Source organism: Catharus ustulatus, chromosome 13 (genome assembly GCF_009819885.2).
Source record: "Catharus ustulatus isolate bCatUst1 chromosome 13, bCatUst1.pri.v2, whole genome shotgun sequence".
Classification (NCBI taxonomy): Eukaryota; Metazoa; Chordata; class Aves; order Passeriformes; family Turdidae; genus Catharus; species Catharus ustulatus.
This window is the reverse complement of record NC_046233.1, coordinates 17,813,264-17,834,112: the sequence shown is the minus strand read 5'-3', so window position 1 is coordinate 17,834,112 and position 20,849 is coordinate 17,813,264. Positions and strand designations below refer to the sequence as shown.

Genomic DNA, 20,849 nt, shown 5'->3' with positions numbered 1-20,849 from the left:
CCTGATCCCACTCCACAGGTACAACAAAGTGCACAGAGAGGCTCCATGCTCCTGTGTCGGCTTACTCCTCCTCCTCTCTCCCCAAGAGCAGCGTTCGGGGTTTGGGCCAGAGGGCTGTTGTCTCCCTGAGGGTCGGCAGCACCTGCCCCGGCCTCCCTCGTGCAGGCTGGCCTTGGCCACTCGCCCAGCTCCACTGCCGAGAGCTTCGCGTCTCGGCGGCCCCCACTCTGCTCGGTTTCCTCGAGAGAAGTTCACACAAGCACTGGGTGGTCTCTGCCCCCTGTCCTTCCCCAGGGCAGGGCACCGCGGCCCGGCCCTGCCCGAGCGCGGAGAGAGTCCCGCCCGTCTCCCGGCAACGCGTCCCGCCCGCCCGCCATGGCCCTCGCGGGTCGCCGTAGCGGCGGCGCGGCCGGGCCGGCGGTGAGTGCGGCGGCCGCGGGGCCCGGTCCCGGCAGCGCGGGGGCTCCGCCGGGGGCCTCGGGGGGCTCGGGGCACGGCCAGCTCGGGGAGTGTCGTCCGGCTATGCGGGAGGCGCCCGATCGGGGGGCGGCTGCCGAGGCTCACGCGTTGTAGGCAGGTGGAGGGGGTTCACGGGTTTGGGGTGTTTGTGGGCATGGAGGGTCCTTCCGGGTTTGGAGTGGCTGTGGCTGCAGCGAGTGCTGCCCGGTTTATGGGGTGTCTTTGGGTTATGGGGTGTCTCCGGGTTATGGGGCGCCGCTGGGCTCGGGGCGTGCTGCCCGCCTCGGCTGCGGGGTGAGCCCGGCTTTGGGGCCAGTTCCTGGGTGTGAGCACGGCAGTGCTGCCCGCTGGTTGTGGGCTGGGGGTGCTGGCAGGCTAGGGTGCCACGGGGACCCACGCCTGGGATGAAGGCAGGGCAGTTTTGTGATCCATGTCGGGCTGTGCTGTTTCCTTTTGCCTGCTGCGAGTCTCAGGGCTTGGCCGGCAGCTACCAGACAAAGTTGTGTTGGCCGGCCTGTCTTCTCGGCCTCCTCGCCTGCCTCCAGTCGCCTCCACTTCAGAACTGGCTGCTCCTGTGTTGTGAGTTCTGCCCTGCTACTGGAAGCTGCTTACTTTGGCCAAGAGAAGGGAGTTCAGCCCGGGGTCAGGCTCAGAGCAGGGCATCTTTGCTTCTGTGAATCGCACATGGGGCAGATGTGTGTCTCCCTGCTCTGCCCTTTCTCAGACCTGTTGAAAGCAGCATCTGCTCCAACTGAGCAAACACCCTGGCACTGCAGCAGTGCCAGCGCTGCATCTCCTACAGTGCCAGTGTGGTGATGCTGTATGCTCTGCTTTGGGCGTTCAGGCTGTTTCAGCAGCGCTGGTTACCAGAGTGGCTGCTTTTTAGGAGAGCCATGGGCACTCCTGACTGCCCTCGGGTGTTTTTAACTTGTCCTGACAGAGGTGAAATCATGTCATGTGTTGAGTGCTTTTAGGATAGTACACATTTTGCTGTCTGCTCTGCTTTGGTAGTAAATGATGTGTTTCTCTTTTATTGTTTTATCTCTTGTTTTGAGCTCCTGACGCATCATTCAGGGCCTTTGATCCGGGCTGGTTTTTGCTTTGTTCCCACTATTTTGCTCAGCAGTGCTGCAGGAGGGAAACTGGGCAGTGTTGCTCCACTGCTGGGTGCTAGGATGGTCCTGAGGAAAGGGGCTTTAGGAAGCCCTTTCCCAAGTCTAGCTGAAGTTCAGGTGATTTGGGGTTGTTGTAGCAATTGTGTCACTTGGCACTCCTTTTCTGGAGTCACTAATTTTTCTTGGGTTTGCGTTAGTTTCTGCTCTGTGAGAGATTGTCAACAAATTTAATTCCTGCAGCTTTTGCTCCTGTTGCATCTTTCTGTTGCTCTGTGTGTCACAAAGTGCTTTGACAGATGGATGCCCAGGGAGAGTCTTCCAGGGAGAGTTGGCTATTGGGGCAGTTGGAAGCTGGGGAGGGGTATAACCTAACGTTTGGAAGCTGGATGGAACTAGCCACTTGAATGTATTCTTTTTGTCCTGGCACATGTCAGCTCTGATAGCATTCTAGTGACACCAGAAAGGCTCCTGAATCTGTAGTGTCATGGTAGATTTTCACTTGTAAACACTATTGTATATTACCTGTGTCTGCTTTTGTCCCCGTGACTGACAGCTGGGTCTTTCACTTTGTAGTCAGTGATATTCTATTGTAGTCCAGTCCACCTGCATTTGTCTCGTTCCTTCTTCCTCTCTGTTTTGGGTAGTGGAATAATCTAAACACCTGCTAAACAGAAGACTAAGCAGGCACATATTGCTGTCCTAAAGAGTACAGAGTGAGAGGGAAAGGAAGAAGTGTTTATCAGGTCATGAGCAGCAGTGCGGCACGGTTCCCAATTTCAGCAGTGTTTGGCAGTGGTGGTGACTGTGGCCCTGTGCTGGGTCAGTGCTTCTGGCCCAGGCTTGGTGCAAAGGTGTTTCTGGCTTGGTTGTGCCTGTGCCTTCGTTTGTCGTGGGGTTTGTGTGGCTGTCTGGAGTGTGGCTTAATGGCTCGTCTGCTTTGGGAAGGATTTGAGCTATTGGACAGCAGGGGGCTGAGAGCAGGGTCAGCAGTTAGCTGGTTTGGGGCTCTTGTGTAATGTCATTAGGACATGCAGGGACTGTGATTATTTTTTGGCTTATCCCTGTTGTTTAATTCAGGTAAACGAACTTCCAAGAAAGGGAGAAGTCTAAAGGCAGCATCCTCCCCAGAAGGTTTTGTACTAGGCGTCTACCCGTCTTATGTCTGCTCTGGAAGTGGTGCCTGTGAAGAATGACGTCGAGAGGTGCTGGGACTGCTTTCTCAAGGAAGAATTACAGACTGAGCACTGAGCCAGAGAAGTCCAAAGTCACAGGTAGGGGCCTGTACATGCCTTGTGAAAACAGGAGCACCATGGATCCAGGGATCCTTCCTTGCCTTACTTGAGATCAGCTGCCTTCCAGCTGCAGTTACCTTGTAGTGTGAGGTGTAGGGGGTTTGAAACTGAGTCAATCCCCAAAGTGAGATGAGATTTTGGATGGGACATTCCTGCAGTACTAAAGACTCCAGAAACTCATGTCACAGAGCCTTTTCTTCGGCATATAGCCCTGCCTCATAAGGCTGGAGAATGTTTGATTGCCTGCTTGCCATCTGATTTGAGACTCAACCGATTTAGGGAGTTCCCCTTCCAGGATGAACAGCTTGTCAGATTCTCAAATTAATCCTTTTCTGGGAAATTCTGGTACCTGCCAGGCAGTCTGTTTTTTTTTTCTTGGCGTCACCAGTCCAGCACAAGTGTGCTTATGAGACCACAAATCTGGCATTTGAGGGCACTGTTGCACTCAGAAACAAGGAATGCTGCATCCGTGTGACACTAAGGGTTGTTTAGTGAAGATGAGGCACACATCATTAAAGAGGGTTCTGGGTTACATGAGGTGAACTGCACATGCAGTCTTTCCATCTCAGCATCTTCTATGTGGTTAAGAGACATCCTGAATATGAATAGGACATCAGGAATTGCAGTAAAGATTTTTTAAAATAAAATTTGATTCCTACTTTCAGTTTTTAGAGTTACTTTATCAGGAAATAGCACAGCAGGATTCCTGAGGATGTACTTCCACCTATGTGGAGTGATTTATAGGCTCCCAGTTGCTATGGCAGAGCAGCTCAAATTGGAAAGAGCCTTTTTTGGGGAGATGCGCCCAATAATGCTGGACTCTGATTCTCCTAGTGAGGACAGTAAGGTGATGAATGACTGCTTGAAGCTGCATTTTCCACTGTGTTGATCAGCAGACATGAACGTAATTTACCCAGAGTTATCAGTTTGTTGCTTGTTTGTTGCTTGCTGAAACTCGTGTTTGAGTTTACCCTTGACTCTAAGCTTATTTTCTTTCTGTTTTTCCCAAGGGATTGTGAACAGCAGGCTGCTGAATGATTATCTGCATCGAGTCTTCACCAGTGCTGATGGGAACCAGCCTGCAGCTGCTTACAGGTATCAGACTCCTCACTGCCCAGGTGGTGAGCGATGCCACCTCCAGATAAACAGCACCGCGTGAAAGGAAAGATCTTTTAGTGCCACACAGTGATCTTTGTTAAAAGCACAGCAGCTCCATGTTACAGAAACAACTCTGAGGTCTGCTCTTTTGATGGCTATTTCAAACTGCAGGGCTTGTGAGGAAGGATTCCTTTTTGCATGAAAGATCCCGTTTACAGCATCACTGGGCAATATTTTTGAAATAAGTAGGCATTCACCTGATTGTTCCTGTTCCCCCTTTGCTTGTAAGGAAGTGCAAAATGTACAGGTTTCAGGTGCAGGAATTAAAAATAAGCAAGTGCTCTGTAACCTAAAGGCAAAACTTACTGATCCATGCAATACTATACAGTTTTTAGGCTGCAGAACTGTTGGCATTTTTATTAGGAATCACCAAATGAAGAGAAACACAAAATTCCTGTTTAGTGACTGCTTTTTTCCTATTTATTTTCAGTTCTCCTTCACCTTTTATCCCAGAAACCTGTAGTGTTAGATGAGAGGAATTCCTCTTGCATCTCTTTTACCAGAGGCAAGTCAGACAGGTTCAGGGCGGGTAGGAGTGAGGCAGCCTGTGGCTCCTGCTGGTTGGCAGTGCTGCAGCGTGGCTGGGGTCACATTCCACGGGCTATACTTAGGACTGCCAGCTCCAATGTGAGCTCAGAGCTGCTATAAATAGTTCTTGGCCCTCTGGCTCTTGGTGAGCCGGGGTGATGGTACGGGGGAGGCAAAGTGGGTCATGTTACTTTACCACAAGCTCTCCTGCCAGCAAGCCTTGCAACAGTCCATCTGCCTCAGCATTTTGGATTTCAATATTTCTGATTTCTTTGGTGATTAATGACTTAAATGCACAGAACTGATAGTTTGTTGGACTGGTCTCTCTCTCTTTTTTCCTGCCTTCCACCCTCTTTTCCTGGACATGGCTACTTGGTAGAAAGCCCAGTAGCAGTCAAAGAGGTCTTGGAAATAACATTTGCCATATGAGAGCAACTTTTATGGTATGGCATCTTGACTTCAGAGGCCTGAATTCTTCATAGAGGGGCTGACATCTTTCGTGCTCTTCCACTCTCCTTCCAGAACTCCTCCTCCATGCCAGTGCTGATTAAGCAGCTTTCCTGAAGCCACCCTTCTCATGCCAGCCAAAACTGATTCTTTGATTTCACTTCTGTGCATCTTCACATCTATCAGGCTTTCACAATGTCTCTCACTAGTCTTTGGGAAATCCCTAGGCCTGGAGAAGTGAGAAGTTGTTTCCCAGATGGCCTTGGAAATGGGAAGCAGGGATAGGAGCAACTAGAGGCTCTCACAGTGAAAGGAGGCTCTTGTGCAATGATCAGCTAAGTAAACTGTCCTTTAAAGGAGAGAACCAAGGAAGGGCAGTAAGTTCTCTAGAACAGTGGCCCAAAGGGATGCATGAGAGAATTTTCAGTATGAAAACAAAATGGTTTTAGCTGTTTTCACAGAAAGAGGATGCTGGACTAGCCTGATCTTTGTCTGAACTGCTGTAGCTGCTGCTGTGGTTCTCTGTCTTCTTTTGTTTTGCAAAATACTTTGAGGAAAAAACAAATCCTGATTTAGGCCATGTTTGTGTGATGCTGACTGCAGCAAAGTCATGTCCATAGTTACTGGTAGTTCTACAGCTGGTTTCTTGGTGCTTTGTGCCACGGTTTTCTTAATGCCACAAAACACTCCTGAGCAGACTGAAGCCTGTAAGACTCTTTGTTAACTTCTTGGCTTGTTCATGCTGTGTTTGGTCCTTCCTTCATTCATTGCCCCAACATGATGGGCAGCAAATTCCTTAGATTCATGACATGAAACAGATCAACAGAACTTCATGGTTCATGTCTCAGCACAGGACACGTGTCTGGGCTGCAACACTTGAGAAATTGGAGATAAAGTTTTTTTTAAGAGCTTCTGTGTGTTTGTTTATTCCCTAGGAAGCACCTGACATTCCAGAACCTGCAGGAGCACCTTGAGAGATTGTTGGCAGAGGAGAATGGCTCTGAGGACAGCAGAGGTAGGAGATATGCCTGTGCAATTTGTGCTTCTTGCTTGTGCTGCTTAATTGGGAAGGACGAGTTGTATCATGAAGGGCATTTCCCTGAGTGAGCGCTGTTCTGCCCCCCTGTGCTCTAATTCATTGTGCCTTTAAATCCTGCCTGTGAGGGGCTCATCAGCCAGCCCTGCAGCAGGTTTGTTTGCAGATGGAGTCATATTTCCAGGCTAAAATGTCTGGAAAAGCAGATTTGGGGGCAAATGTTGGCTTTATTTTACTGATAATGATATGCAGAGCCATTGCTTTGACCAGGAGTGTGCAGTGCTGTTGTCGGTGGGAGATGCAGAGGCTTGTTGACAATTTTTACATGCTGGTCTCCACTGCAGGTGTTCACTTTGGGCCTCAGGCTGTACCCTGTGTTCTTACTAGCATTGTTTCTCTGAACGAGTCAGGATGTGGCAAGATACAACCTGGCTTCCCTCCTAGGAAGGTGAATTTTTCTTGCTGGCTGCAATCAAAGTGTGACATGTTGGCCAAACATTTGGCACAGAGTTTAGCCTTTGAATTTTGTCAAAGTAAAATTTTCAGGAGATGTGTAAAACTTAATGTGTCCTGAATGCTGCGTAGCTGAGTTTGCTGCAAAGACTTTCTTTGAAGTCTCTCTCCTTTTCTGAGTTTCTCAGGGTCTAACATAGGCAACAATGTCTTAATCTTCCTCCCCTGTAGCAGAATCCAGGTTCTGTCAAAATCTGGCTGGAAGCACCCAGCAGGTGAACTGTTAAATCCTGCACAGCTCTCCTCAACAGGTTTTCTGCAACTCTTGTTTCAGATCAGGTAGCAGAGGGCAGGCTTGGTCCCTCCACTGTGGTGTTGGACCACACGAGCGGCTTTGAGGGGCTCCTGCTGGTCGATGATGATTTACTTGGGGTGAGTGTGTTGCTGGACACAGCAGGAAAAGGTTTTGTGGGACTAAAAGCACTTGGGGTTTCTTGGTTTCTTCTTTGTAGTAGATCCCTGTCAGTAGCTTTGTAGCATGTGTAAATGGAGTCTACCCTGAAAGCTGCAGGATCCTGGAGGAAATGAGCTCTCCTGGGAAAAACTCTAGCGGTACCACTAAGTCTCAGCAAGGTCTAAGTGGGGCTGTGAGGAAGTGAAAGGATTACCCTGGCCCAGGGGCTCAATTGGCTAAGCAGCCAGCTTTCCTGTCCCTCCCTCCAGCAGACTGCCTCTTCCTTCCTTCTGATCTTAAAAGGCTAGAAAGAGTCTAAAGCTGAGGTTTTCCTTTCTCCTTTGTTTCCACTAATTACCTGCTTGCTCCTTAGCTGATGTTCCCTGTGCAAAAAGTCAGCTGAAAGAATCCGCTGGAATTTAACCCTTTCCTACTTCAGTAATTTCTGCACTCCTTTCACCCCTTCACAGAGCAGGCACATCCCCTGCTCTTGAGGTGATTCCCTCCTTAATCTATGCCTACTTTTTAGCCTCTAACAAATCAGGCTGCCCTCGTTCTCCCCTTTCCCTTTAACTACCTGTTGTAGTTTATTTTGGCTGTACCAAGAATTGACCCACAGAATGGATTTGACTGGCTTGTTTGCAAATTCCTTGTTCCTACTTTCATTTCCTCTTCATGGTCTGTCCCAAGGTGGCAAGAGTCAGGATTTAACATGGTTCAGTTTTTAGGCAGCATGGTACCTGCCAATCCTGGCCTTTAGTCTAGACACCTTGAATCTATAGTTTTGTTCTAACTTGTCCACAATTCATATATGTTTCCCATATCATAATCACTTTTGTGTACCCTTTTGTGCCAATTCACTGGGAACTGGTCTGTCAGCATGTTGCCCTTGTACTGCTGCCGTGCTGGGTGCTTCACTGGGGTTTATCAAGTACAGATGAGCTGTGGGAAGGACCTGGTTGACTCCCTGGAGCCAGTTGGCTCCAAGTACAGCTGCTGGGGTGGGGAAGATATCCCTACTTGTCCCTATACTGTCCTTGTGAATAGCTCTGCATCTTGGTTTGGTTTTGAGTGCTAGGACAGAGGGAATGGGAAGGACTGAACAAGCCTCTCTTTGCATGACGTTAAAATTATATTTTGTTTGTTGGTCCAGGTGATTGGCCACAGTAACTTTGGGTCCATCAGGGCCACAACATGTGTGTATAAAGGTAAGGAGATAAACCAGTGCTGCTTTGAGAAAAGACCCTGGGAGGAGCCTATGGGGAGTTAGACAACTTGGAGAGCTGAGGAAGTCTTGAATATGTTCCAGATCTTGAGCACCATCCTCCCCAGTTCATTCACTGAACTTTTCCAGGGAATGAGAAGGATGGGGGATTGTGTTATGCCAGACTAAAGGGGTGGGAGGGGAATCCTGGGGATGTCCTGAACCTCCTTTGTATGCCACATGTATTTCTGTGGGAGCAGTGTCAGGTTCAGCTTCTCTAACAACCATGGGATAAAAATTCACTGTGTGGCATCTCTTTTCGTTTCAGGGAAATGGATTTATGAAGTGCTCATCTCCTCCCAGGGCCTCATGCAGATTGGCTGGTGTACTCTCAACTGCAGATTTAATCAGGAGGTAGTGTAGCAACTCTTGGGGATGCTCCTCCACTGCTTTTAAGTCAGTGTAGAGCATTACATTGGTGCTGTGCCCTGGTGCCATTCACACGGAAATGCCACACACACACTAGAAATGCCAGGCCTGCTGTTTTAAGTGTCTTTACTACACTCTGGTCTGTGTCCACAGAATGAAATGTGTGTGCACAGTGTGAAAGCCTGTGCTGGGTGTGTTGCTGTACTCTTGCTGCACACAGAACTGCTACATGTTGACTTTCAGCTGATATCTTCCCCAGAAAGTGTGTGTGACTGCAGTGCTGGCAGCCTGTCCCTTGGGAGGGGCCTCAGCAGCTGGTGCTACAGGGCTTTTTTTCCTCAGGAGAGAACAGGATATTTTTTTTGTCTGGGTGGGATGTTTGGTGCTAGAAAGAGATGTCAGCTGCAATTTCACTAAATTGTCACTGCAATATGTGAGAGGGGACGTGGTGGGTATCCTGGGGAGCTGCTCTGATAGAAATGGGAAGTGTTGGATGCCAGTACACTTCTTCTGGCCCAAAAATAAGTAGGGAGTGGTGTATTTCTCTGAACCAAAGATCACAAGTCACTGGATTAATTCCTAGAGTGAAGACTTTTCCCAGACAGAGCATGTGTGCTGTCAGCTGCTCTCCCTGCCTACTGGTCTCCCCCTTAAAGGTTCTCTTACAATGAGAACAATCCTCTATGCTTGCTCTGGTCTGAGTCTCCTCTTTCACATTTTGGTGCAGGAAGGCGTTGGGGACACGCCAGATTCGTATGCCTATGATGGAAACAGGGTGCGCAAGTGGAATGTCACCACTACAAACTATGGCAAAGTGAGTAACTGTCCCCCAGGAATGGCATGGAGAGGAAGGAGGAGAAAACAGGTGACTCCTTCTGCTCACTGGATTCTGCTGGGCCTTTTGAAGTGCCCTCAAGCCTTTTTCCCTGCTTCAGTTTGTGTGCCATTACTTGTCTGTACTTTAGGGATGTGCTGTCTGAGTGCTGTGCCCAGCAGACTGATTCCCAGCCTAGTGCTGCTGTTGGTCCCTGGAAAGCTCTGGTTCTCTGTAGCACATCAGAGCATGGTGGATTGTTGGGATAAATATGCATTCCTAGTGCTGGAGGGGGGAAAGATCCCAATCGGGGGCTTTATGTGCAGCTTCCAGAAGTGCCTGAAAATGCTGTGAGCTGCTGGGAGAAGGAACTGTCTGTTCTTTAACCCTGAATTACAAGGGATTGGTTGGGTTGCAGTCTTTCTTGTGATGTGGGAACATGCTGGAAATAGATGTTTAAGCTCTTCTCTCCCTTTCCTGCAGTCCTGGGCAGCAGGAGACATCGTCAGCTGTCTGATAGACCTTGATGAGGGCACCATTGCTTTCTGCTTGTAAGCATCTTTGCCCCGTTCCCTGCTTTGTTTATGTCTGTGTGTAACAGAAAGGTTTCCTCACTGCTCAGCAGGTTGCTGGGCCCTATTTCTGTTCTCTCCCCTTTATGTTCCTTGGTAGTTCCAGCCTTTGTTTTTCTTCCTTGTGATCAGAAACCGTCTGAATGGGTTGTTTGGTCTCAGGTCAGTTCAGTTCAGTTGAAAGCATTTAGCAGGAAGATGTTCAAACTACAAAGTCTTTGTAAAGTTTGCCAGGATTTTGCAGGGAAGGGCATCTCTTGTGATACTTAATGCCACACTTGACTTTAATTGATTGCTTTTGTGGTTAGTGTGGACCTTGTCTGTCCTAAATTCACAAGGAGCTGTGGAAAGGGTGATAAATCTCTGGTTTCTAGCTCCCATGCACAATGAGAATTGTTCTCTGGCCCTGGCCTGCAACTAGTCAGTTGCAATTAAGAACTGTTAGATGGTCCATGTCTTCTTTTATGGAGGAGTAGATTGAAAGCATTATCCTTGATTGCCACCAACATCAAATAGATGAGGCAGAAAGATTACATGCTTTAAAATGTCCTGCTGCCTTAGTTATCTCACAGATTTGGGTTGCCCTTGAAGCTGAGTGGGCTCTCCATGTTGTGTAGACTCCAGTGCCTTCCCATGCTCATATGAAAATAGGAGTGCCCCTGTGCTTCCCGTGGCTGTTACTCAGCAGAGCTGTGACATTTGCATGTGTGCCAGGTTAAGAATGACAGGAGGCATGACTGATTGGTGTGTCCGTGTTGGCAAGTTGATATCTGTATTGCCCAGCTGACCTCAGACCCCTCCTGCTGTGACTAAAACCTTGTGGGTTTTCCTTTCAGGAATGGCATATCTCTGGGAACTGCCTTTGATAACATCACGAGGGGTGCTGGAATGGCTTATTTCCCTGCCATCAGCCTCTCCTTCAAAGAGTCTGTTGCTTTTAACTTTGGAAGCCGTCCACTCCGATATCCTTTAGGTGTGGGGAGAGGAGGTCTGAAGGGAAAAGAGCCTGTCCTGAGACCATCTTTGGAGGCTGTAGAAGATACACACCTGACTGCAGTTCACTTCTGCTGTCAGCACTTGTGTGCAGAGCTGAGTCAGGGACAGAAGAGTCAAATACCTCCTTAGGTGAAGCAGAACTCCAGGACACAAACACAAGTTTGCTTTCAGCTCTGAGTTGCTTTCAGCTCTGAGTCAGCTGCTGCTACAACTGGGGGCTACCTGCTCCCCAGACACTCAGATCCTGCAAAATTCCATCTCTGCAGTTTTGGAAACCCTAATGCTGATGTGCTGCTGAGCCTTTTGGTCACTCATCTCTTTTACCTCCCAGCCATATGGGACCTCTGACATGGTACTAGTGTTGCCTGTTGCTGTGTGAATGCTGAAGCCTGGAGCTCCTGTCAGAGCCATCCTGGCTGTGTCTGTTGATGGCCGTAGTGGGAGCTCCAGCCGATATTTCTGATGAAAAAAGTATTTCACCCCAAGCAGAAGTGAAATACTTTCTGCTTGCAATATTGAGGAAGTGGAGATAAGAGCTTGTGGCTTATCATCCATGTAGAAGGCACTGTGTTTTGAACTGGGACTGGGTACAATGTAAAGCAGACAGTCTCTTCCTTACACAGACAAAAGAAGTCCCAAAGGATCAGATTGCATTTTCCCTTAACACTTCCCTACTTATCCAGTGGAAGGTTACCGGCCCTTGCAAGATCCTCCTGTGGCAGACCTGGTGAAGGCTCGGAAGCTGTTGGGCTACTTGAAGAATGTGATCCATATTGGAATAGATGTGACGGTAGGCTGGAATCACTGGATGGATCTGAGGGGCACCATGCCGGGAAATGTGGTTCTGCTCTCCCTGGCACATGCTGGCAGCTCAGATGTTTGCATACACCTGAGAGTCTAAATGCTTGCGTGGGGCATGCGTGTGCCTGGAGCTTTCTGGCTTGTAAAATGGTCTTTCTGATAGTTCCAGGACTTAATTTAAATTATACTGGGCTGTGTTGTTCTCAGTCCTATGAAGTTTCATTGCCAGTATTCAGGAAGTGACGTTTGTCATGGTCACAACTGCTGGATTTGATTTTGCACCCTTGAAATCAGTTTGTTCATATCCTAAGCTTTTTACTGATGTCCTGTTCGGTAATGTGATGAAATTCTGGCAGGTGTGCCTTGAGGAGTGTTTTGGCTATGGCACTGTTTGCTGGAAGCACTGTTTTCCACTAGGATGAGGGATGATCTGTTTATGCCCAAAGCATAGGAAATGCCATATGCTATGGTCTTGGCTTGAAAGGAGGCCTGCTTTGCTAGTTGTCCTCCTCTGTAGGTGTTCCCATTTACAAATTATCATGTAAACTTGAGCCTTTTTTTAGAAAAAACATTGTCAAAGTGCCTGCATGTGGTTGATAGTGACATCTGGTCTGCACTACAGCTTTCCAGAGGAATAGGCCTGGCTTCTTTGGCATTCTAAATTCCCATGTTTAAGGTTTTAGTGCCATCAGGCATGGGACAGCAGCAGTGGCTGCAGTAGCTCCAGGTTCATTCAGTTGTTGGTGGATTGGGCTGGATCCAAGCCATTTGTTTTTCTGCTTTTGTCATTGCAGGAGGGGAAGCTGGTGGAGAAAGACACATCCATGTGGCAGCTGCAGGGAGAACCCACAGTGTTGATTACATTAGCTCACATCTTCAATTATTTCTCCCCTCTTATGGTGAGTTTTGCCTGCCCATTGCCAGTTCTGTAGTGCTTGTCACTGCTCTTGCAAGGCAAAGTAATCCCCAGCTTTTGCTGGAAATGACTGTGCTGTAGAGGAATGTTGACTGTGCTCTCTGTCTGCAGTGCAAGGTGTACCTGGTGGAAGATGTGCTCATGACCTTCCTGTTGAGCATCCTTGAGCGAGGAGGGGCAGTGGAGGCTCACCCCCTTATTCAGCAGCTGCTAGATCTCATGTGGCTTCTTATGGAGGTGAGTTGCTAGAGTGCTGGTTCTTTCCTAGGGAACCCAGGGAGACCCTGGGAGGTGCTGAGGACAGGAGTCTTCCCTACAAAATGGTAGTGTTCAGTGTCTTTCTCCTCTTTTTTCTTTGTGGTAGACCACCCTCTCAATTAGCTCATCTGGCTGCTGCTGCTGCACACCCAGGCCCTCAGGGTTGATTGCAGACACTGTCAATGAGTTAACCAGGCATTTCTAAGCTTCTCCTACTGCTAAAGGAACTGATGATGGTGAATAACTTCCTGCTTCTGGAAACATGAAATTAATCAATAAGAATAGTCTTCTGGTTGTTATTAATGTGTGTTTGCCTGTGGAGGTCCTAAGAGCTGCCATGTGCTGAAGAGATGAATCAGAGTGTGCAGGACTGGTGTAGAAGTGTACTCTCACTACCTACAGCACTGCTGGGGAAAAGCCTCCTCTAACTTCCCTTCCTATCCATGCTGGATGAGCTTACTCCTTCCTGGGACACAGGTTTGAGGCAGCTGGGAAGCTGCTGCTGCTTGGGTGGTTACACAGAGCCAGTCACTGCCAGGGATCTGCTTGAACACTGCACGTCTGCCCTTTAGGGTAACAGTTAACAGATGTGGGCACTGGCAGCCAGCTGCCATGAGAAGTTTAATGGAAAAATGTCGTGACTCCTTCAGGCCCATCATCTTAGCAGTGAAACTGGGTCCTCTGGTAGGACTGCTGTGTATGTGGAAGAGTTGGCTCTCATCCTGCTGGTAGGCTGTGAGTTGGATTCACACAGACAATTCTCCCATCACATTCACTGAAGACTTACTTCTTTCTCTTCTGGGTTCTACCAACACTGTCTTGGGTAGAGTCAGGGAATAGGAGGACTGGTGACTGCCCAACAAACAGGGCCTGGCCCTGGGCCTTTGGCTTTTTGTAGGTGACTTTTGGGTTGAACTTCCTGCAGAAACTTATTTCCCTGTAGCAAAGCACTGGCACCAACTTCTGCTTGGACTCTCTCCTGTGGAGTCACAGGGACACTGTGGGTTCAGAGCACCTGCTTTTTCAGTTCATAAATGAATGCTCCCTTTCAAGATCTCACTCTGGGAGCTATAGCTGTTCCTGATTCCTTGCTGTTATTCTTCAATGTGTTTCTTTTTTCCTCAGGAGTATGAAGTACATGAGTGTCTCAAGCAGCTACTGATGTCCCTGCTGCGGGCTTACAGGTTCTCCCCCATCATCCCAGACCTGGGATTACAAGTGAGTTTGCACTTCTGAATCCCCAGGAATCTGTCACTAGCCAGCTTCTATTATGTCCCCTTGTCCAAAGGTACATGTTGTTTTGGATTCTGTAGTCGTTTGATCCAAAGATGGCAGTTTTGTCACACTGTAGCTATTGGAGAGTTATCTGTTCTGCAGATGGAGTCGCTTTTGCTTCTTTTTTTCCTAGATCCACTACCTCCGGCTCACCATTGCAGTCTTGAAGCATGAGAAATCTAGGAAATACCTACTCAGCAATGTTCTGTATCCTTTGTGTCTCTCCCTGTCTCAGTTTTCCCTTCCCTCAATAATGCAACCAAAGACATTTCAAGGACCTGTAGGTGTTCAGGGAGGCAGAAGCCACCCTGTCTAGAGAGGTCATTTCTCATGTCTCCTCTGTCTGACACCATTCCCTACAAGTGCTTTGGGGGGAGGGAGCAGTGTTAGATAATTCACATCCTAGTAACAGAGAGGAGCTCATTTCTACCTGACTGACCTCTAATATCCCTAGAGCAAAGCCCCTTTCAGAGCAGTCCAGCTGTATGGTAGCATTAGGGCAGCTGCTGTGATAGCTGTGCAGGGCTTCTCCAGGGAGAGGAGACCTCTGAATCTTGCAGTTTGGAAAGGAGTCTGTCACTACAGCTCTGGAGACATGCCCTGTACCTTTTCCCATTGTAGCTTCTGTACTTGCTTTAACTCCAGCACAGCTTTGACGTGCTCCGTTCTGTTGTGTTCTTCTACATCAAGAGCCCTCTGCGTGTGGAGGAGGCAGGTTTGCAGGAGCTCATTCCCACCACATGGTGGCCAAACCGCTTCACCAAGGAGGTGAGTACTGGCACTTCCACCGAGAAGGCTGAGGAAATGTCACCTGCCATTTGCAAATTTTTCTGGCTGAGGAAGTTGGATGGCCCTATTTCCAGCTGGTGGGTCCTGCAGTGTGAGAACTGGAGCTTTTCCATTCCCCTGCCATCTTTTTTGTCCCATTTGAGAGTGTGTTTTAGGGGTGATGTTCAGACAGGGGAGGGAAGACAGTTTTCTGTGGCAACAGATTTGGAAGGGAACCCACACTATGTAAGGAATTACTGGGTTGGCTGGAGTGTCCATGAAAGATCTCCTGCCATTATTCATTACAAGGCTGGAAGAGACCTGTTTAGCTGTGCTGCCAGCTGCAGTCACACACTGGCACATTGTTTCAGGGAGTTTGTGCTCTTCATTTCACATTGTTTAAGGCAGTTTCTGGCAAGACATTAAGCCTGTGTAGTGGTCTCCTACTAATTAGTGTCTGTCTCCCAGGGCAAGGAGAGTAAGGAGGTGAAGGAGGAGAGTGCTGAGGAGAGATTGAGGCGTCGGGCTTATGAAAGAGGCTGCCAGCGGCTCAAGAAACGCATTGAAGGTTTGTGAGGAAGGAGGGAAGTTTCCAAAATCCCACACCTTTTGTGCACCAGGAGATGTTTCTAAATCCCATTCGCTACCTGAAATACAGCTGTGTTCCTACCAGGACAGGCTGTGGTGCAGAGGTTGGGGCCAGCTGTGATCTTTTCTGATGCCATGTTAGAAGTGCTGGGACCCCACTGCACAGACGTGCAGCCCCCCATGATGGGGCAGGAGAAAACTTATGTATTATTTTTTAGCTATGGATTAATTTCTTGCTAGGTGGAGGAGAAAGTTCTCAGTGGTGGGATTAGCTTTCTGCTGTCACTAGTTCTTCCTGGGCCCCCTGTCTGGGGAGGTAGCTTTTCTCCTGGGGACAGGGTGCTGCAGTTGGGGTTAATGGGGGTAGCTGCTCTCCAGTGCTTGTTTTCTGATGGCAGATGTGTGTCCCCCTTTTAGTGGTGGAAGGTCTCCAGGTTCAGATTCTGAAGTTGCTGCTGAACAACAAGGACAGAGGAGGGGTAAGTGTTCTGTGGGCCTTTTGTGACGGTATCTTCATGTGATATGCTTTGTAAATCCTAGATTTACCACCTGGTTTTCCTTCTGCCAGGGGGAAGCCTCCAGATACATCTTCCTAAACAAATTCCGCAAGTTTCTTCAGGAAAATGCCAGCAACAGAGGGGTAAGTCAGAGGGCCAGCCTTCCTACAAGCCTGACCCTGAGGGTTCTCTACACCTTCAGGCTGGGAACTCTGCCCTTCTGGCCAGGTTGCTTCCAGCAGTTGATCTGCTGAAGTCTAGATATGGCAGGGGGTGAGGAGGGGGAGATCTGAGGCTAGAAACCAGGCAAGTTTGATAAGTCCTGTGCAGTGATTTATAGAAAAGTGGTCCTTGGGAAGTCTTAGATGGGAGCTGAATATCCTCCTATAGCCCATCAGGGGGTGTGGCTGTGGAGTGCTCTGCCACAGTGGGGCTGCTGGCTTTGGCATCCTCGTCACTGCCTGGGTGAGGACTTTTCCTCTGGGTCAGGCTGTTAGCCTGAAGTATTGGGAGGCAGGCATCTGTTGTTGTAGGAAACCCTTTCTTCACCTGCATCCCTGTGTTTGTCATCAGCCCCATCTTTCATGATGGAGTGTGTGTAATCCCTTGTCCTCTGTCAGAACCACTGACAGAGGTGTCTCAAGACTTCCTGGATGTGAAAACTGCTGCCCACCATCAGGTCTCAGCTCTCTGCCAGAGCTATAAGCTGGAGATGCTGGCAAGGCTAAAAACACAAAAGTTTCTGCCTGTTCCATGTAGCTCTTTGGACTGAGATGCACTTTCACATCTGCCCTGATGCTGGACTCTCATTCTTGCCCTAGAACTTGGCTGTGTTGTGCCCACCAGAGTACATGGTGTGCTTCCTGCACCGGCTCATCGCTGCCCTGCGCTACTTCTGGGATGGCCACAAAGCAAAGACCCCAGCTGCCCTGAGCAGTGAAGGTGAGGCCTGGGGAGAGGCTTTGCAGGCTTCTCTGTGGCTAGGACAAGGTTTGCCTTTTGGCAGTGCTTTCCAGAATGTTGGAAGTTTTATGTTTCTAATGAGTCCTTGAGCCTTCCATCACCCTGGGAAGTTCCAGATCTGTGTGCAGATCTATCCCAGTTAACATCCAGATCTGAGACTTGCAAAAAGACACCTGTACTGTTTGCTATTCCCCCATCTGCCCTGGAGCAGAGTCCACTATTGACTGTGGGTCTGTGGAAGGGCAGCTCAGTGATCCCTTAGTCAGAGTTTCAGGGAAAATATTTTTCTGATTTTGGAGTTCCCAAACTGTGGAATTAAGGGGAAATTAAATCAGTACCAGTTGCTTTCCCACCGTTAGACCCCACTGGCGTTCCCTTTTCTTACTTTAGGCTGACCTTTTCTCTAGACTCAGTAAGTGCCTTACTGTCCCTGTGGGACTAAGAGGCAGTTCTGGAGTAGACAGGTGGACAGCTGCCAAGTTTTATGATGATCCAATTTACCCCAATGACTGTGGCTGGAGGGGAGAAGTGCTGGCAGTCTTGTTGATGGCCACTGGTTGCTCCATTGCGGAAATCACCTCTGCCTTAATGGCCTGTGCTTTTGTTGCAAGAAAAGTTGTCCCTAAATGTTAGTCCTGAGTGTGGGTCCTGGGGTCTGCTTTAGGAGCCCTTACATGACTTTGTGAATTCTGTGCATGGGACTTGTGGAAAAAAACAAATTTCCTCCTCTGTTTCAGAGGCCTATGTCCCTCCTCAACTCTTCTATAATGGGAAGGTGGATTATTTTGACCTTCAGCGACTTGGAGGGCTTTTGTCTCATCTTAAGAAGACTCTGAAAGGTAAGTGCTCTCATTGCCAATACCTGAATCCAGGTCTTGGATGGAATTCATGCAAGACATTCCAGGGAGGGAGCTGTGGGTAATGAATTTTGATTAAATTCAGGAAGAGGAGACTTGAATTTTAATGAGATTCAAGTTATTCTGAAGAGGACACCACACCTTTAGTTGGAGTATCCCTTAAGTTAAGTTTACTGTTTGTATCCCTGAATTGGGCATGTGGCAGTTGGAGGGAAGGGGATAGTCTGGGAATATCCTCTGGAGTGCTCTTGCTGCACCACAGTCAAGCACTGGGAGCTGTCAAAGCACCAGCCGTCAGCTGGGCTCTGCTGGGCGTGAAGGATGCCCAGGATTTATTTGGTGCACCTCTCTGGGCAGGGAGGGATGCCCTGTGTCTATACTGCAGCTGTGTGTTTGAGTGCAGCACATTCCTCTAGCATTAGGCTTCCAAAGCCTGCCTTGTGCAAGAGTTAGAAACCCCTTGCCATTTCCTTGGACTTGGTTTGTCTCTGGTTTCTTGCTAATGTGGCTCTTGCCTTTGGCTCAGTTGTCTCTTCTTCCCCACTGTTTTTGCAAGATGAGGACCATTTTCTCTGTCTCATGTTGATCCTTGGCTGTTCAAAATTAGATTACTTACCTTAAGAACCACGTAATCTCCTCTGGGTCCTTACCAAGATATCCTGGCCAGCTTTAAAGACGGAGCTGTGGACTAAAGAGCACACTCTTCAGGCTTTGCACAGTGTAGCCATCAGCATAGCCTTCCACTGGGTGTGAGTCTTGGTGACTTAGGGGCACATCATGGGACACCGTTGAAGAGCTGGATGCTTAAGAGATGGTCTCAGGCAGAGGTTGCCTTTCCTACACTAGTCCAGTTTGGCCCGGTGGTTGTCTCCTGGTTCCTCAGTTATCCTATTTGTAACTGCTAAGACCAGGAGCAGAAATGGGTCCTGGAAGGGGCAGCACCTGCTCCTGCTTGGTCTCTGTTCTTTTCCTAAGGGCAGATCTGTTCCATGTATGGAGGCTTGGGACAGATGAGCTTGTTCTGATAGAGCATCTAACTTTTCTGGCTGCTTCTCTACTTCTGAGAAGCAGGAAAGAGGATGAGTCCTCCTCATGGTAAGTGAAGAGTGACTCCTGCATTCATGGCTGCTTTGGTGTGCTCTGTGCAGATGACCTGGCTGCAAAAGCCAACATCCTGATCGACCCTGCAGAGCTGCAAGCAGTGACGATGGATGATCTTGATGAGGATGAGGAATCAGCAACATCAGCAGCACAGGTGAGTTATTCACTTGTGGGGGCCCTGATGCTGGGACAGCAAGTTCATCCTCTGGCTAGAAAGGCTTTGCTTTACAGCAAGGCAGGGTTGGGCCAGGACTGTAGCCTGTCCATGGACACCCAGCTGAACAGCTGCACTTGGATGAGAGTCACTGGAGATCAGCAAGGTCCTGGGTTCACTATGTTTGAGCAGCAAAATTTTCTGTGCTCTGCTCTCTCACTACCCACTGACCTGTATGTGCTACCTCCCCTCCATGACAGCTCTTGGTGCTTGAATTTGGAAAGGTGAAAGGCAACTGTAGGCAGAGCAACTTCTTGCTGTGCAGGGCTGCTGTTTGTGCCTGGCATATGCCCTTGGAGGAAGGACTTACCCACTTGCAACCCTGCCTGCTCATCTTCCAATGGCCACTGTGCATCTATAGCAGGCTCAAGGGAGGAGCAGCAGGCAGCCAAAGACAGCTGGAACTTTTTCTCTCTTAATTTCCTCTAGTCCCAGCGCCCCCCTGCCGCCCTGGCCATTGGTGGAGCTCTTGCCAGGCCTGCCTGGCTCAGCTCCCCCACCCTGGGTCGGGCCAACCGGTTCCTGAGCACGGCAGCCGTGAGCCTGATGAACCCGCGGCGGCCCCTTGGCACCCTGGAGAAGATCAAAGTGCTCACACTGCGTGTGGAGCAGCGCACGAGGGAGGACAGTGAGTACTCCTGCTGTGTGCTGGCATGGCCCAGCTGGGCCCTGGTAGAATGGCATCTTCCAGCTCCCCAGAGGAATGCACTCTCCTTACTGCCAGCATTGCTCCTTTCCATTCTCAGGGCATGCTGACACCCAAAAGACCCCTTTACCATCCTGAGCATGGCACTGGTGATGTTGTCACCCTCTGTGTGTAAGGAGATGCTGCCTTGGTTCCTTCAAATGCAGTGAGACTTTACAGGAAGGCAGTTCAAAGGCAGCTGTAACTACACTTGCTCTGAAGACAGAGCAGCCAGAGGATGATGTGTTCAGTAGGAGTATTGTTGCTGTTTGGCTAGACAAGGCAGGCCTCTGAAGCATGTACAGGGCTTGAGGAAGTGGAATTTGCCTGACTTGGGTCAGTCTGAACAAATCTGACAGGTCAGCCTGATGCAGGCAGCAAGATGAGAATGATGTGGTAGTGTGGTTATCTAGTGAATCCCATAGGCTGCGAAGAAGCTCCGTATTACAGAGGCACAGCAGGGCTTTGGCTTCAGAGAGGAACAGGCAGAAGCTGAGGTGCCAAAATGCCTTGCTAAGAACTTCTTTCCTGTCTTGGGAATGCATTGCAGTTGAAGGCACCCATGGAAACGAGGGTCTCTCACTGGGCAGACCCCCAGAAGAGCCAGACCAGCCCATCACTGAAAACTCCCTCCTGGAAGTCCTGGATGGGATAGTGATGATGTACAACCTCAGTGTGCACCAGCAGCTTGGGAAGGTAAGTGTTACATGCTGTGCAGGAATCCATTCCCCTAGCATCCACAGAAAACTTTGTTTTCTGCTTATTTAATGCCTGTGTGTGCCCTGTCCTTCTGCCAGCCTCCATTGGGGTTCTGGTTGCATGCTTGTATGTTCAAGAGAAAAAAAACCTTATTTATTATTGAAACGTGCTGCTTTTCAGATGGTTGGTGTGTCAGATGATGTGAATGAATATGCCATGGCACTGAAAGACACGGAGGAAAAAATCAGCCGCTGCCCAAAGAAGGTAAGT

At 49.0% G+C, this 20,849-nt stretch overlaps 1 protein-coding gene across 5 annotated transcripts in view; it reads left to right on the top strand.

Moving 5' to 3' along the window:
- The window catches only part of RNF123 (ring finger protein 123), a 47,665-nt gene continuing 26,816 nt past the window's right edge, over positions 1-20,849 (top strand). For 2 of the 5 annotated variants that reach the window (XR_004419283.1, XM_033071513.1), the window contains exons 1-25: positions 364-420; positions 2,652-2,845; positions 3,877-3,961; positions 5,935-6,014; positions 6,823-6,920; positions 8,096-8,150; positions 8,475-8,560; positions 9,303-9,389; positions 9,873-9,940; positions 10,798-10,923; positions 11,633-11,747; positions 12,553-12,657; positions 12,786-12,911; positions 14,058-14,150; positions 14,341-14,414; positions 14,858-14,975; positions 15,444-15,543; positions 15,981-16,042; positions 16,132-16,203; positions 16,882-17,002; positions 17,761-17,862; positions 19,029-19,135; positions 19,625-19,823; positions 20,431-20,576; positions 20,760-20,843. Coding sequence is in view for 4 of the 5 variants with exons in the window: in XM_033071513.1 (XP_032927404.1) it covers positions 2,764-2,845; positions 3,877-3,961; positions 5,935-6,014; positions 6,823-6,920; positions 8,096-8,150; positions 8,475-8,560; positions 9,303-9,389; positions 9,873-9,940; positions 10,798-10,923; positions 11,633-11,747; positions 12,553-12,657; positions 12,786-12,911; positions 14,058-14,150; positions 14,341-14,414; positions 14,858-14,975; positions 15,444-15,543; positions 15,981-16,042; positions 16,132-16,203; positions 16,882-17,002; positions 17,761-17,862; positions 19,029-19,135; positions 19,625-19,823; positions 20,431-20,576; positions 20,760-20,843 (2,391 nt within the window). In the remaining variant the exon portion in view is untranslated. Of the gene's footprint in view, positions 19-363; positions 421-557; positions 578-1,019; positions 1,039-2,651; positions 2,846-3,876; positions 3,962-5,934; positions 6,015-6,822; positions 6,921-8,095; positions 8,151-8,474; positions 8,561-9,302; positions 9,390-9,872; positions 9,941-10,797; positions 10,924-11,632; positions 11,748-12,552; positions 12,658-12,785; positions 12,912-14,057; positions 14,151-14,340; positions 14,415-14,857; positions 14,976-15,443; positions 15,544-15,980; positions 16,043-16,131; positions 16,204-16,881; positions 17,003-17,760; positions 17,863-19,028; positions 19,136-19,624; positions 19,824-20,430; positions 20,577-20,759; positions 20,844-20,849 lie in introns of those variants that run through there. The other 3 variants (XM_042779700.1, XM_042779698.1, XM_042779699.1) reach the window with 3 other exon arrangements.